Below are 12597 nucleotides of genomic sequence, written 5' to 3' on the forward strand. Positions count from 1 at the left end.
TGTGAACATGTTTACATGATGATGAGAAATAAAAGTGCACGGAGAACATGGACTAAAAATAACCGGCGCATATATATATATATATATATATATATATATATATATATATATATATATATATATATATATATATATATATATATACACACACAACATGCCCAAACTCACGCATAGGTGATATTTTCATGAGTTCATCCCGTAAACGAGTTCATTCAACTTGCTTACGCTCTAAGTGCGGTCCATGCTCTGCAAATGACATGCATTTTTGTTTATCTATTTTTTCGTTTCAGAGTGTTTTCGAGATGGCGTTAAACGGCGCTTTCATGGCGAAAACCACAATAATTAGCAGGAAATTGGCGCAGAAAGTTTGTAATGTCTATCGGCAAGGAATAACTTGCAAGTCAATTTTCAAGCTTATGAATGGAGGCTTTCCCGTTGAAATGAACATGGTACGCGACAAGTTGCTTCTTTGCACGTTACGTGTCAAAATAAGACGAACTGTATGTAGCTGTTACATCAATTACACGGCCGATCACTTTAAAGGGGCACTGACACCAATTTTCAGAGCTGAGTTTACTATGCCATACATATCTCCTGTAAATCGAGACAACTCTGAGGAACTGTAAAGCCCCGTAAATGCTGATATTTTATTTTGGCATTAAAGTGGACTTTCATGGCGCACCAACTGACACCGACACTGTCATGACGTCAGATTATAGTATCAATTCTGGTGAATTCACGTGCCAAGATTGCTAGTCGTGATGACGTCAGGTACCAAACCATTCAAAATGGCCGCTTGCGAGTCACCAACGGAGCCACGGAGTAGAGCGGCCATGGAAACGTGACGACATATTGCGAGAAATCGTGACGAGAAGCTCATACCGTGTCGTGACGTCAACATAGAGTAGGAACCACGAGTAGCTTTTAAAAAACAAGCTGTAATTAATTTTTCAGGGTGCACTCACGCTTACCAGTACATTTTCTAGGCTCTTGAGGCCTTGGCCTTTCATTTGACGCGGAAAAAAACAACAAATGAAAATTTTAGTGTCAGTACCCCTTTATGATAAAAAAAAAGGAACTTATACTTACGAGTCTTGATGTATACAGCATCTATATGTGCTCATAAATAAGAACGCGACAGAAAACACTGATGCGATAACACTATAAGTGGAAGACACAAGTAATCTGCAACATCAGAGGCACAGTGCAGAAGAGAGTTGTGGATGCGAGCTGCTTTGAAGGGACACTAAGGAGAAAATCAATTTTTCGCGTACTAGTAAATGACAAAAATCGGTAAAAATGAAGCACATTGTCCTCTGAGGGGACCATAGACTTAACATATACCCAGTTTCAGAAAATTTTGTTGAGCCAATGTCGCCAAAATATGAAAAATTCACCTTGAAATCCGTGACGTCACACGCGGAGATTTCGCTGCGAAATTTAAAAATGAAACTTTGGCTTTGATTTTTCTCCTGTATTAATGAACGTATGATGGTGAAATTAACGACGTTAGAATTCCGGGAGTACAATTTATCAATCTGAACCGATTCGTTGCTCCACTTGGTATCCCTTTATAGCTGCGTGGAATAACTTCACCGGCAATCTTTTTTTTTTTTTTTCATACAATATTTTTCGCGTAGTTAATAAACTGGCGAATATTTGTTTCTAGCGCTTTCAATATCGTAAATAAAATCAGCCAACGGTCGTGCACATGCTTTCATCCTAATTAGGCACACATTAGAGAAATGCACCCATGTCTTACTCTTAAAGGTACACTAAAGGCAAATATTAAGTGGACGTTGATTGTTGAAATAGCGGTCCAGAAACCTCGTAGTGCTACTTTTGTGCCAAGGAAGTGCTTATTTTGAAATAAAATCACGTTTTAGTGGTCCGCATCGCGTTAGCGCACTTAAAATCACCCGCCTGAAAGCGGTGTTTCTCACGTCACTGCTGCCGTGCCCAACGTTGCCCGCCTTTACTGCGCGGCGGCGTACACTGGCGGCGTGCGCCATTCGGGCATCCGGCAACATCACATGAATGCGGCATTTTGTCGAGCTTTCTGTCGGAGCGGCTTTCACGAGCGCGCAAAACACACACGGCAGTACGCGATACCGAAACTACCACTGAGACGCGACCGCGTGAGCGAAGCAGGGTGCCGGGCGAAGCGCAGTTCAGCGAGAACGGGACCTTTCAACCACGCGGGCCGTTCCCCATGGCAACGCCAAAGAGGTTCTTTTAGGGGCGAAGCTCCTTGGGGTGTGGCTCGTTCCCTCCTCTGTAGTAGTAGTAGTATGTATGTAGCCAGCTCTAGTTTAATGAATTGCTCACTAGATGGCGTTTCATGTATTTCTTAGAGTATTCTTCGAGTTTGTTTCTTCGAAGTTTCTTCGAAGTTTATTTCTTCGAGCTTGTTCTTTTAGTTATATGAGTACATAAGCCACTAGATTGAAGCTTAATAGGGCTTACAATTTTGTACTGTGTCCTGTGTGACAGTCGCCTGGGTCTTTTTTTCTTTTTTTTTTGTTCGTTCACCACGTGGCTGAAAGGCACACATGTGCTTTGAAGTATAGCATACTTGCGGAGTTTTGTGATACCATTTGACTTTAAGTGTATCTAATCCGCCGTGTGAACGATCTAGCCATGGTCAAAAAGACCGTAAAGTGTACAGGGTGCGGAATGGGATGGAAAATAGAGGTTTGTACGGATGAGAAGACAGAGGGAGCTGACGCCAAGTGTAAGCAATGCGAGTTAGAGGCGAAAATGGAAATAATGATGGCTGCCCAGAATGAGCTCATGGTAAGAATCGCCGAGCTGGAGATTGCGTTGGCGACAGAGCGGGAAAAAAACGATGGCTATGGGGGAAAGGCTTAAGTCAGCCGAGGAGGGGTTAGCAAAGGTAGTCAAGGTGAACCAGGAAGCAAGCGACAGCGGGAACAGCGGAGCATCGACCCCAACAGTGGTAGACGCGAAGGGGGAAACAGGTTTGTCAAAGACAGGTGCAAGGGTCACAGGACCCAGCTTCCGCGAAGTAGTTTTGGGAAGGGGAGGGGACAAAGCAGCAGTGGCACGCGCTAATAACCGAGGCAGTGGCCAGGTGCGGGACGGTACAGCAGAAGAGTCGGAGCACGTGATAATCGCCGGGGACTCGAATTTAGTTAGATGCGAAGAAGCACTCAAGGAAAGGGTGAGAGGCGACAAACGAGTTTTAATAGGGAAGTTCCCGGGACATAGGCTGGGATCAGTGATGAGACAAGCTAGCGCAAAACTCGCAACTAAGGCTAATGGACGTAACCTCGTGATAATCGCGGGAGGTCTAAACGACGTCTTGAATGAAGAATCAGCCGAACTAGCGACCACATTGGCGAAAGGGGTCAATGACATGCGCGCCATTTCCCCTCAGGTGCAGATAGTGTATGCACAATACCGGAAGTACCAGTGAGGAATATCAACTTGCAAAGAGCGGTTGTCGACGCAAACAAAGAGATATGGCGAATTAGTCGAGAGAAGGGCTTCGAGGTAGTGGATATAAACAGGGAGGTGCACAGGTGGGGCGGTTTCCAAAGAGACAGAATTCACTTCGATAAGAGGCTTGGTCATGAGGTGGGCTGGCGACAGGCAGGACGCACAGTAGCTTTTTTGGGGGGCACGCGGGCCCTTCGGTGCCCAGGGTAGCTTGTAATGAGGAAAACAACCAGGGGGACTCTTTGACAGGCAGTATAGCGAAAAACCAGAGAAAAGGTAAAAGAAGGGAGAAGGCGCGTGTTGCAATTAGTTACATAAACATGCAGGGTGGCAGAAAAAAGGCAAAATGGTTAGAGATTGAGGAGCAGTTAAGCAAGGAACAGATAGGTGTTTATGCGGTTGCAGAAACACACCTTAGAGACTTGGAAGAGCCACCACATATTGACAATTATATTTGGGAAGGATGTAACAGGATCACATCAGAAAGGAGAGGTGGGGGTGTTGGAATGCTAATCCATAGCAGAACAAAATTGGATAGAGTGAAACAAACGTGTTCAGAGCACATGTGGGTTTCGGGCACAGTAGGTGGAAAGAAAACGTGGCTAGGTGTAGCTTACTTGTGGACGGGGAATAACTGCAGAGAAAAGAATCTGGAGATAGTGAAATGCATAAGCACCGATATTAAAGAATTTGGTCATGATGCCGAGATAATCCTTCTAGGGGACATGAACGCTCACATTCATGACCTTGACGGATATTCAGACACCAATGGCAAGTTATTGCTAGATCTCTGCGAGCAACATAGTCTTGAGATAGTTAACGTGGGGCCTAAGTGTGAGGGGCAGATCACGTGGGAAGTCGGAAACCGGCAATCGAGCATTGATTATTGTCTCATGACAGAAGGAATATATGACAAACTTAGAGAGATGAGAATAGACGAGGAAGGCATTAACAGCTTGGGTAGTGATCATAAACGCATAATATTACAAATGGGATATAAAACTGATAATAAGAACATAGAATCAAAGTTTGGCAGCTTGTATCTAAATGACAAACAAATAACAAATATAGCCGCAAGAGTCGAGGAAAAAGTAGACGAACTACCAGGTAAAGACTGGAAGTATAGTGAGCTGCTACATATAATCACAAAAGAAATGGAAAAAGAGAAGAAAACGATTTGTTGGAAAGGAAAGAGAAAGCCAAAAAGTTGGTGGAACAAAGAAATCCGGGAGGCGATCGAGAAGCGACGTGAGGCATCACGGGAGCACAGACAAGCAAAAAAGGAGAAGCGGCCACAGGACGAAGTCCACCAAATATGGGAAATATATTTAGAGCAAAAATCCATTGTGCAGAAATTAGTCGAGGCAAAAATTAAAGGTGAAAGTGAACGCTGGATGACAGAGATTCGCGAAAAGAAGAAGGCCGCGCCTAGGATATTCTGGAGCCACCTAAAAGCGCTGGGTAGGAAGTCTGTCACAATGCAACAACATATGGTAGATGAAGGAGGAAATCAATTGGAAGGGTATGAAGCGCTAGGTTACATCCGAAAGATAACAGCCGATTCGTTTAAAAAGGTCGCCCAGGGGATTCCCCCGGTGAGTAAAAGTGCGCAAAGGAGTGCAACCGACGAAGATGTAGTACTAGAGAATTTCAATTGGAAGAAAGCCGAAGGAAAAATTCCTAAGCGCACTACACCGGGCTTAGATGGGGTTCCCGTCAGCCTCATTAACGAACTCGGACATAACACTAAAGAAGCACTGCTGAAAGCCGTAGAAAAGTGCTTACAGGAGAGGGAAATACCAGACAGTTGGCGAAAAAGTAGAATGAACTTAATATATAAAGGCAGGGGAGAAAAGGATAACATTCGATCGTATAGACCGCTAACCATTACATCGGTGCTATACAGGTTGGCGATGCAGGCAGTAAAATTAAAAATAGAAGCGTGGGTGGAACAAAATGATATTTTGGGAGAACTTCAGAATGGATTTCGAATCGACAGGCGGTTAGACGATAATATGTTTGTTCTTACTCAGTGTATAGAAATATCGAAAATAGAAAACAGGCCCTTATACGTAGCTTATCTAGATATTACCGGGGCGTATGACAACGTTAATCAGGAAATTTTGTGGGATATACTGGAAGAAGTGGGCATAGGTGACGACTGTATACAGCTTTTGAGGGAAATATACCGAGAAAATACAGTTTGTATAGAATGGGAAGGAATAAGTAGCAAGGACAGCGTTGAAATTAGCAAGGGGCTGAGACAGGGATGTCCTTTGTCCCCGCTGTTATTCATGCTGTACATGGTGAGGATGGAAAAAGCGCTAGAAGGTAGCAACATTGGATTTAATTTGTCACACAAACAGGTCGGCACGATGGTTGAGCAGAAGCTTCCTGGTCTATTTTATGCTGATGATATTGTCTTATTTGCGGACAGTCAATTAAGATGATATACAGCGACTGGCAGATATATGCGGAAGGGAATGTGAGGCTCTAGGACTAGAATTTAGTGCAACAAAATGTGGATTGATGGTATTCAATGATCACGAAGACCATGCGGTCTTTATACAGGGCCAAAAAATACCGAGGGTAAGCGAGTACAAGTACCTCGGAGTATGGGTAAATGAGGGGGATAGATATATGGAGGTACAAGAGAAAGCATCGGTAGCAAAGGGAAAGAGGAATGCTGCAATTATGAAGCACAGAGCTTTATGGGGGTGCAATAGGTACGAGGTGCTTCGAGGGCTGTGGAAGGGTGTGATGGTCCCGGGGCTTACATTTGGGAACTCAGTGGTGTGCATGAAGTCAGAGGTACAATCAGGAATGGATGTAAATCAAAGGACGGTGGGCCGCCTCGCGTTGGGCGCTCACGGGAAGACGACAAATGAGGCTGTAAAGGGTGATATGGGATGGACAGGCTTTGAAGTGCGGGAAGCTCAGAGCAAAATGAGATTCGAAGAGAGGCTGAGGAAAATGAAGAAGAGTAGATGGGCAGAGAAGGTTTTCAGGTATTTGTATAGAAAAAGTGTTGACACGCAGTGGAGAAAAAGAACTAGGAGGCTCACCAGTAAATATACGGCTAGCAGTGCGGGCGATATGGCAACAAGGAGCATTAAGCGGAAGGTCAGAGAGACGGAGAGGACGTATTGGATGGCAGCGATGGAAAAGAAGCCGGCTCTGAGTAACTACCGAAAGGGAAAAAAGGAAATAAGGAGGGAAAGGTTTTATGATAATTCAAGGGGAAGCGCTTTACTGTTTGAAGCAAGGTCGGGCTGCCTTAGAACGCGTAGTTATAAAGCGAGATTCAGTAACGAAGAAGAACAATGTACATGTTGCGGGGGAACTAAGGAAACGATGGAACATGTACTGATTGAATGTGGCGATATTCACCCAGGTATACGTGTGGGCACGAGTCTACATGAAGCCTTGGGTTTTAGGGACAACAATGGAAAGCTGAACATGTCCGCGATAGAAATAAGTAAGAGACGGTTAGAGTATTGGTGGCAGAAAAGTAGAGATAAAGAACAAAAATAAATAATGGGGGAATAATAAGGTCATTCTGCCTTAAGAGGCAGAGAGATAGACCGTGAATTTGTATTTTTTGGTATAATAACATAGATTTAATCAATGTAGATAAGGTATTAGGCCAACATGAAACAAGGAAGTTTTTTTTTTTTTTTTCGAGCCTGGTGGCAGACATGTCACCGCCCCGTTACAAAGGGGACGCTCATAGCATCCATCCATCCAGAGTTGCTGTTTAAAGATGACAGATGGCGCTTGTATAATGCGAATGGCGCATGTCATTGGATGCCTGCGATCGTAAAAGGCGCTCGCTCTTGGCGCGCTTTCTCTTTCGCTCGGAGTCGCCGGATGGAGGCAGACAAGGCGCTCGCTCTTGGCGCGCTTTCTCTTTCGCTCGTCGCCGGATGGAGGTAGACAAGGCGCTCGCTCTTGGCGCGCTTTCTCTTTCGCTCGGAGTCGCCGGATGGAGGCAGACAAGGCGCTCGCTCTTGGCGCGCTTTCTCTTTCGCTCGTCGCCGGATGGAGGTAGACAAGGCGCTCGCTCTTGGCGCGCTTTCTCTTTCGCTCGGGAGCGGACACTTTCCCTGCATTTCACCGATCACAAAGCGGTGATAATGAAGGGACCACGTAAACCAACAGTACAATAAAAGTTTGATGTTTAATATATACACGGTGTTTCACACTCTTTATATGATGTACTGGGCGAATTTCACGGAAGAGTTTCACGGTTTACCGATGATTCCCTCCGGATCTTCGCCCCACTCATCATCATTCACCCCGTGGATATGCTGTTATTTTTTCCATGAATCAAACAGAAACGAACAAGCAGCATTTTATTGCATATCTTGATGCACAGAAGCTTCTTTTTTTATTGCAGCTAGTTTGGTTACGAGTGAATAATTGTAGTCAAACTTTCTCACGTCATCGGGATCATTTCCAAAATGTGGCGCTCATCGTGTGATACATTTAGCTTAATTTTTCGGTAAGTAGGACACTGCTGTTGATAATATTGCCGTTTTAGACGTTGTCATACATTGAGCTTTCACTCTGACATAAATTGTTATTTGCCTTTAGTGTCCCTTTAAGGACTTGGCACAACGTTTTTCTCTCTTTTTTTCGATTTGGTGAAAAATTGAGAACAGTCTGAGTTGACTGAATAGATAACCGTATATACTTTCGTATTAAGCCTAATTTGTCCTGCTTTGCACGCAGACTAGGTTCCCAGTCTACATGGCTAACGATCCTGCGGGATCGTCGGTTCGCAACATGTTTCATATCGCCCAGGTGGGTCCGGTTCTTTCATTTGTTTATGGCAAAGCCTTTCTGTATATATACTTGCCATTGCCTATCACGTGACACAACGAGAAATCCTGTTTGTTAAATACGCATTATTACATCCCAGTTGTTTTGTAACAATACCAGTTCTGTGAACATCTGTGGATTACCATTAACATCGGTGAACGCTACCTCACCATCCCTTGCAGACAACAGGTCCAAAGGCGGTCCACAGATGCGGTCGCAGTTCTGAATCGCGCACATTCTAACTGTTTTATTCCACCATTTCAGTTAGTAAAGAGCCATCGCTTTCAACGTTTTGATTGGGGTCCATCCAAGAACAAGAAAATATACGGTCAGGTACGTGTTGTAAGTCCAGCATGTCATCAAAAACCAAAGGTAGTATCCGATGACTAATCTATTTTCACCGCAGTACATGCTGCTAGATAAGTTTAATAAGATAAGTTTTGAAATATTCTTCGCCAGTGTTCGTCATGAAAAACAATACCTGGCTTTGTCGCTGCAGATCCACATTCAATAATATCTGCGGTTTAACGACCCAAAACCACGATATGATTATGAGAGACGGCGTATAGTGAAGGGCTCTGGAAATTTCGACCACCTGGGGTTCTTTAACGTGCACCTAAATCGAAGTACACGGGCGTCAAACATTTTTGCCTCCATCGAAAATGCAGCCGCCGCTGCCGGGATTCGATCCCACGACCTTCGGGTCGCAGATCGACATTTGAACGGCAGCGCAAAACAATATATATACGTCTGCTGAGGGAGTGCATTACATTGCCCCAGAAACCTGAATTGCATATTTATTAAGGCTTCCTGGGAAATGCAAGGTGAATCACGAATTTATTTTCTCCAAGAGTTTTGAAAGGATGTCAGATGCCTAAATCCACCCTTCTTAGTGTAAGCCCACCTTGTCATGCGTGTTCAGTGTCGAGTCTATACCATATAGGCCGTCCGCACAAGAGTTGGTTACCCTCTGTGAATTATCAGATACCGTATGATCGAACCCGTAGGGTGTATGGTATGATCGGATGCCGTTCATACGCCCAACGCCCCAACTAAATTTCACTTCAGTCATTGCTCGAATGGTTAAGTATTACCGATACATACAATACTGCCGATATCTGTAGCGAATCTTTGCGTTTGACGCATTGAGCACCAACACCAGTTTAGACCTAAAGCGTTTTCAAGGCCTTGTCGTGGAACCCTACACGAAATTTTTCAGCTTTGTATGAGCCTACAAACACGCACACATACAAACACACGCACGAACATACATGAAGAGTAATCGAACCCCCCCCCCCCTCCTGGAAAAGACTTTCTGGCTCCTGAAGCATCAAAATCTTAGATACATATATTTTCCTTTTTTCTAGGCCTAAAGCTGATACCGATGGGAGCTTCTTGCACAGTGGTACAAGAGGTGACCTATCGCGACTATTGACACACCTGTCTTTGTGCCATGAACTGTCGCGTGCTTGTACATATCGCAGAAAGAGCCACCTCAGTATGACGTCAGGAAGGTCACGGCACCAGTGGCCCTCTACTGGAGCGACGGAGACGTTCTGGCCTGCACGCAAGACGTGAGACACCTCAGAAGTTTGCTGCCCAACGTGGTGCTGGACTACAAGGTGCCAGTGCGGGGCTTCACGCACATTGATTTTGCGTGGAGCATCTTCGCCAAGAACCACCTCTACAAAATGATTCTGCAGATGATGATCGCGTACTCCAGGATGGAACCACGTGTCCCCGTTATTCACTAAGGTCTCACAGATGGCATCATCCTTGATTGAGTGCAACACACGCCTGTAGCCTAGTTCAGTTCACTTGCAGATGTGACGTTTGCCTCACTGAAACATTTCGTCTATGAGAGCTCAGAGACCGGCCTACAGAATACATAACACGCCGATGTATCACCTGTGGCAATACATCTTGAGTTCACCCGCGTTCTTGGTCTTTTATTCTTTATCAATTTGTTTCTTTCTTTGTAGGGACATAGAGTGAAGCAAAAGCAAAACGTTGAGCAGCCTTACAATGGACTTTGTTAAAAAAATACAACACGGCACGCAGGCGAGTACAACACGTGTGCGCAAGAATCACGTCTACTTGCAAACTTCAATACAAAAGACAGCCTGGTTACACTGCAAAAAGAGAGCAGCGAATAGCGTAGTAGGTTGGTTATTGAGAAAAAAAAAACGCTCGTTTTTTTTTCTTTCTTTTAACAGCAAGGCTGTTCTTAGTAGAGGCTTCCCTGTACGATGGCGTAGCGCTGATCTCGTGGCATCGCAGTGTGGCGAGAGTGAGGCTCCGAAGGAAGGGGGGGGGGGGGCTGCGCCATGTGGCGAGGGTGAATCTTGACGGGTGAACCAATGAGTGGCGCGCCAGGAAGGGGGGAGGGAGAGAGGCCTTGCGGAAAGAGTGAACCAATGAGAGGAACGTCAAGAGGGGCGAGAGTGAGGCTCAGCGGAGGAATCCAGCCGTTTTGCGAGAAGTGGGTCAGTGAGTGTCTCGGTGGAGTATAAGTAAGCCACTATAGTGTAAGGGAGGGCGCTGGTTCTTTGTGAGTTTCCACTTTCATAATGGCCGAGACTGCTCTCGTGGAAGAAGCCGCCCGACGCGAGCGTCAGCGAGAGCTGATGCAGGAACGGGCATGTCGTCGCCGAACCAACCGCGATGTTCGCGCTATAGAGGCCGAAACTAAGCACCAACGAAAAGAAGACTTGAAAAACATAGAAGTACCGTATAGCCTGACGAAGGAGGGGCATCGGCTTCGCTGTTTCGACAGTGCTCGTTGGCTGGATTTTTAAAAATTTTACTTCAAGGCATGATTTCAATTTTTATATAAATAAAAGTAAAACCTACATTTATAAATACAAAATGGCCGCGATGGCAAGATGTGTGGCCGCCCTTGTGATTTTTCTGGATTTACGCCGCTGCACCCCACATACATATCATTCACCGGAAAGTGACCCGGCAGCAGACCTGTTAGTTTCACAGTTATCGCACCACAGCTCCCTGGAATTTAAGCACACATCCAATGGAGGCTACCTTTCAGTGAATCGACACATTCCGAAATAGACAATAAACGAAGCGAATAATTTGTGGGCGAGTACAAATCAGAATAATAAACAGATAATAAACGATACTAAACGATATGAAGCCAACAATCATCCCTCCTACTGTGCAAGGACAGCATCAAAGAAACAAGTCGAGAGTTAGGCAAGTTGGTACATAATTAAAGATGAAAAAGCCAACTGTCACGTACGCAGAAAAAGGCAACAGAACAAAGCTGTAGTAATGGCGGACTTTTGTCTCAGAAAAAAATAAAGGCGACAAGGTCAAGCATTAGTCCAGCTTTGTCCTGTCATCTTCATTTTCTATGTTCGTTGTATTTATAGCTGACTTATCATTTCCAATCATAAAGAAACGTTAACCGAAAGCTAAGCAAAGAATTTACTTATTCGTTTTGTGGTGCATATATATAACGAATCCGATGCGGATTGTACATATTCGCTCTTAAACACACCTGCAACGAGCATCGGACAACGGAAGCTTCGCATTACAGTATCGTAAAGCAGCCAGTAACTTCGTATGTAGCCCCACTGTTGAACAAAATTTGGTCACTTGTTTGCTTGTTTCGAGCGCATGTTTTTATGCCATAAACGTGCACGCTGCCAAAGGATCCCTGCAGCCTACGCACTGCATGACAATGTGCGCGTATACGTTGCTTAATATGCCGGTCAGCTGGCAGCTCCATATTTCTGAATCTTGGTCATTGTTTATTGTGCACTCGTGTTTCCTCTGCGAAAACACACGGTTTCCACGGTGACCGCGTGTGCTGCTTAAGAAAATAGCAATAGCACTCAATTACGAGTGCAACAACGCTTTCCACTCTCTAGCTGCGTCCAGAATTTTTTCTTTGGTGGCGCCTGCACGCAGAGACGGAGTCGCTTCCGTGAAAGCGAAAATGAGTAAGCATACTTTATCCTTTCAGTGGCCAATTTTGATGCATAACACCCGACAGCCGTGTTTCATAAGGACGACTTACGAATACCTCTTAATGTATACATGTTGTCGCACGTAACATTAGCCAAGACTTTAAGGGGCTACGGGTGCGAAAAATTTCAGTTGTTTGTTGCGTCAAATGAAAGCCAAGCCCTCAAGAGTCGAGAAAATATACTGGTAAGCGTGAGTGTACCCTGAAAAAAAATTATTTGCAATATGTCGTTAAAAGCTATTGTACCCTGACGTCACGACACGGTATGAGCATCTCGCCACGTGCTCGCGCAAGATTTCGTGACGTTTCCACGGCCACTCCAC

General features: G+C 44.9%; 1 protein-coding gene across 1 annotated transcript in view; it reads left to right on the top strand.

The window, feature by feature from the left end:
- Positions 1-10057, top strand: part of LOC119396341 (gastric triacylglycerol lipase) — a 45256-nt gene extending 35199 nt beyond the window's left edge. The window contains exons 14-17 of the mRNA XM_037663523.2: positions 414-449; positions 8197-8272; positions 8555-8619; positions 9771-10057. Coding sequence (XP_037519451.2) covers positions 414-449; positions 8197-8272; positions 8555-8619; positions 9771-10040 — 447 coding nt within the window. The 3' untranslated portion in view covers positions 10041-10057. The remainder of the gene's footprint in view (positions 1-413; positions 450-8196; positions 8273-8554; positions 8620-9770) is intronic.
- Positions 10058-12597: the final 2540 nt, after the last annotated feature.

Source organism: Rhipicephalus sanguineus, chromosome 6 (assembly GCF_013339695.2).
Source record: "Rhipicephalus sanguineus isolate Rsan-2018 chromosome 6, BIME_Rsan_1.4, whole genome shotgun sequence".
Lineage (NCBI taxonomy): Eukaryota > Metazoa > Arthropoda > Arachnida > Ixodida > Ixodidae > Rhipicephalus > Rhipicephalus sanguineus.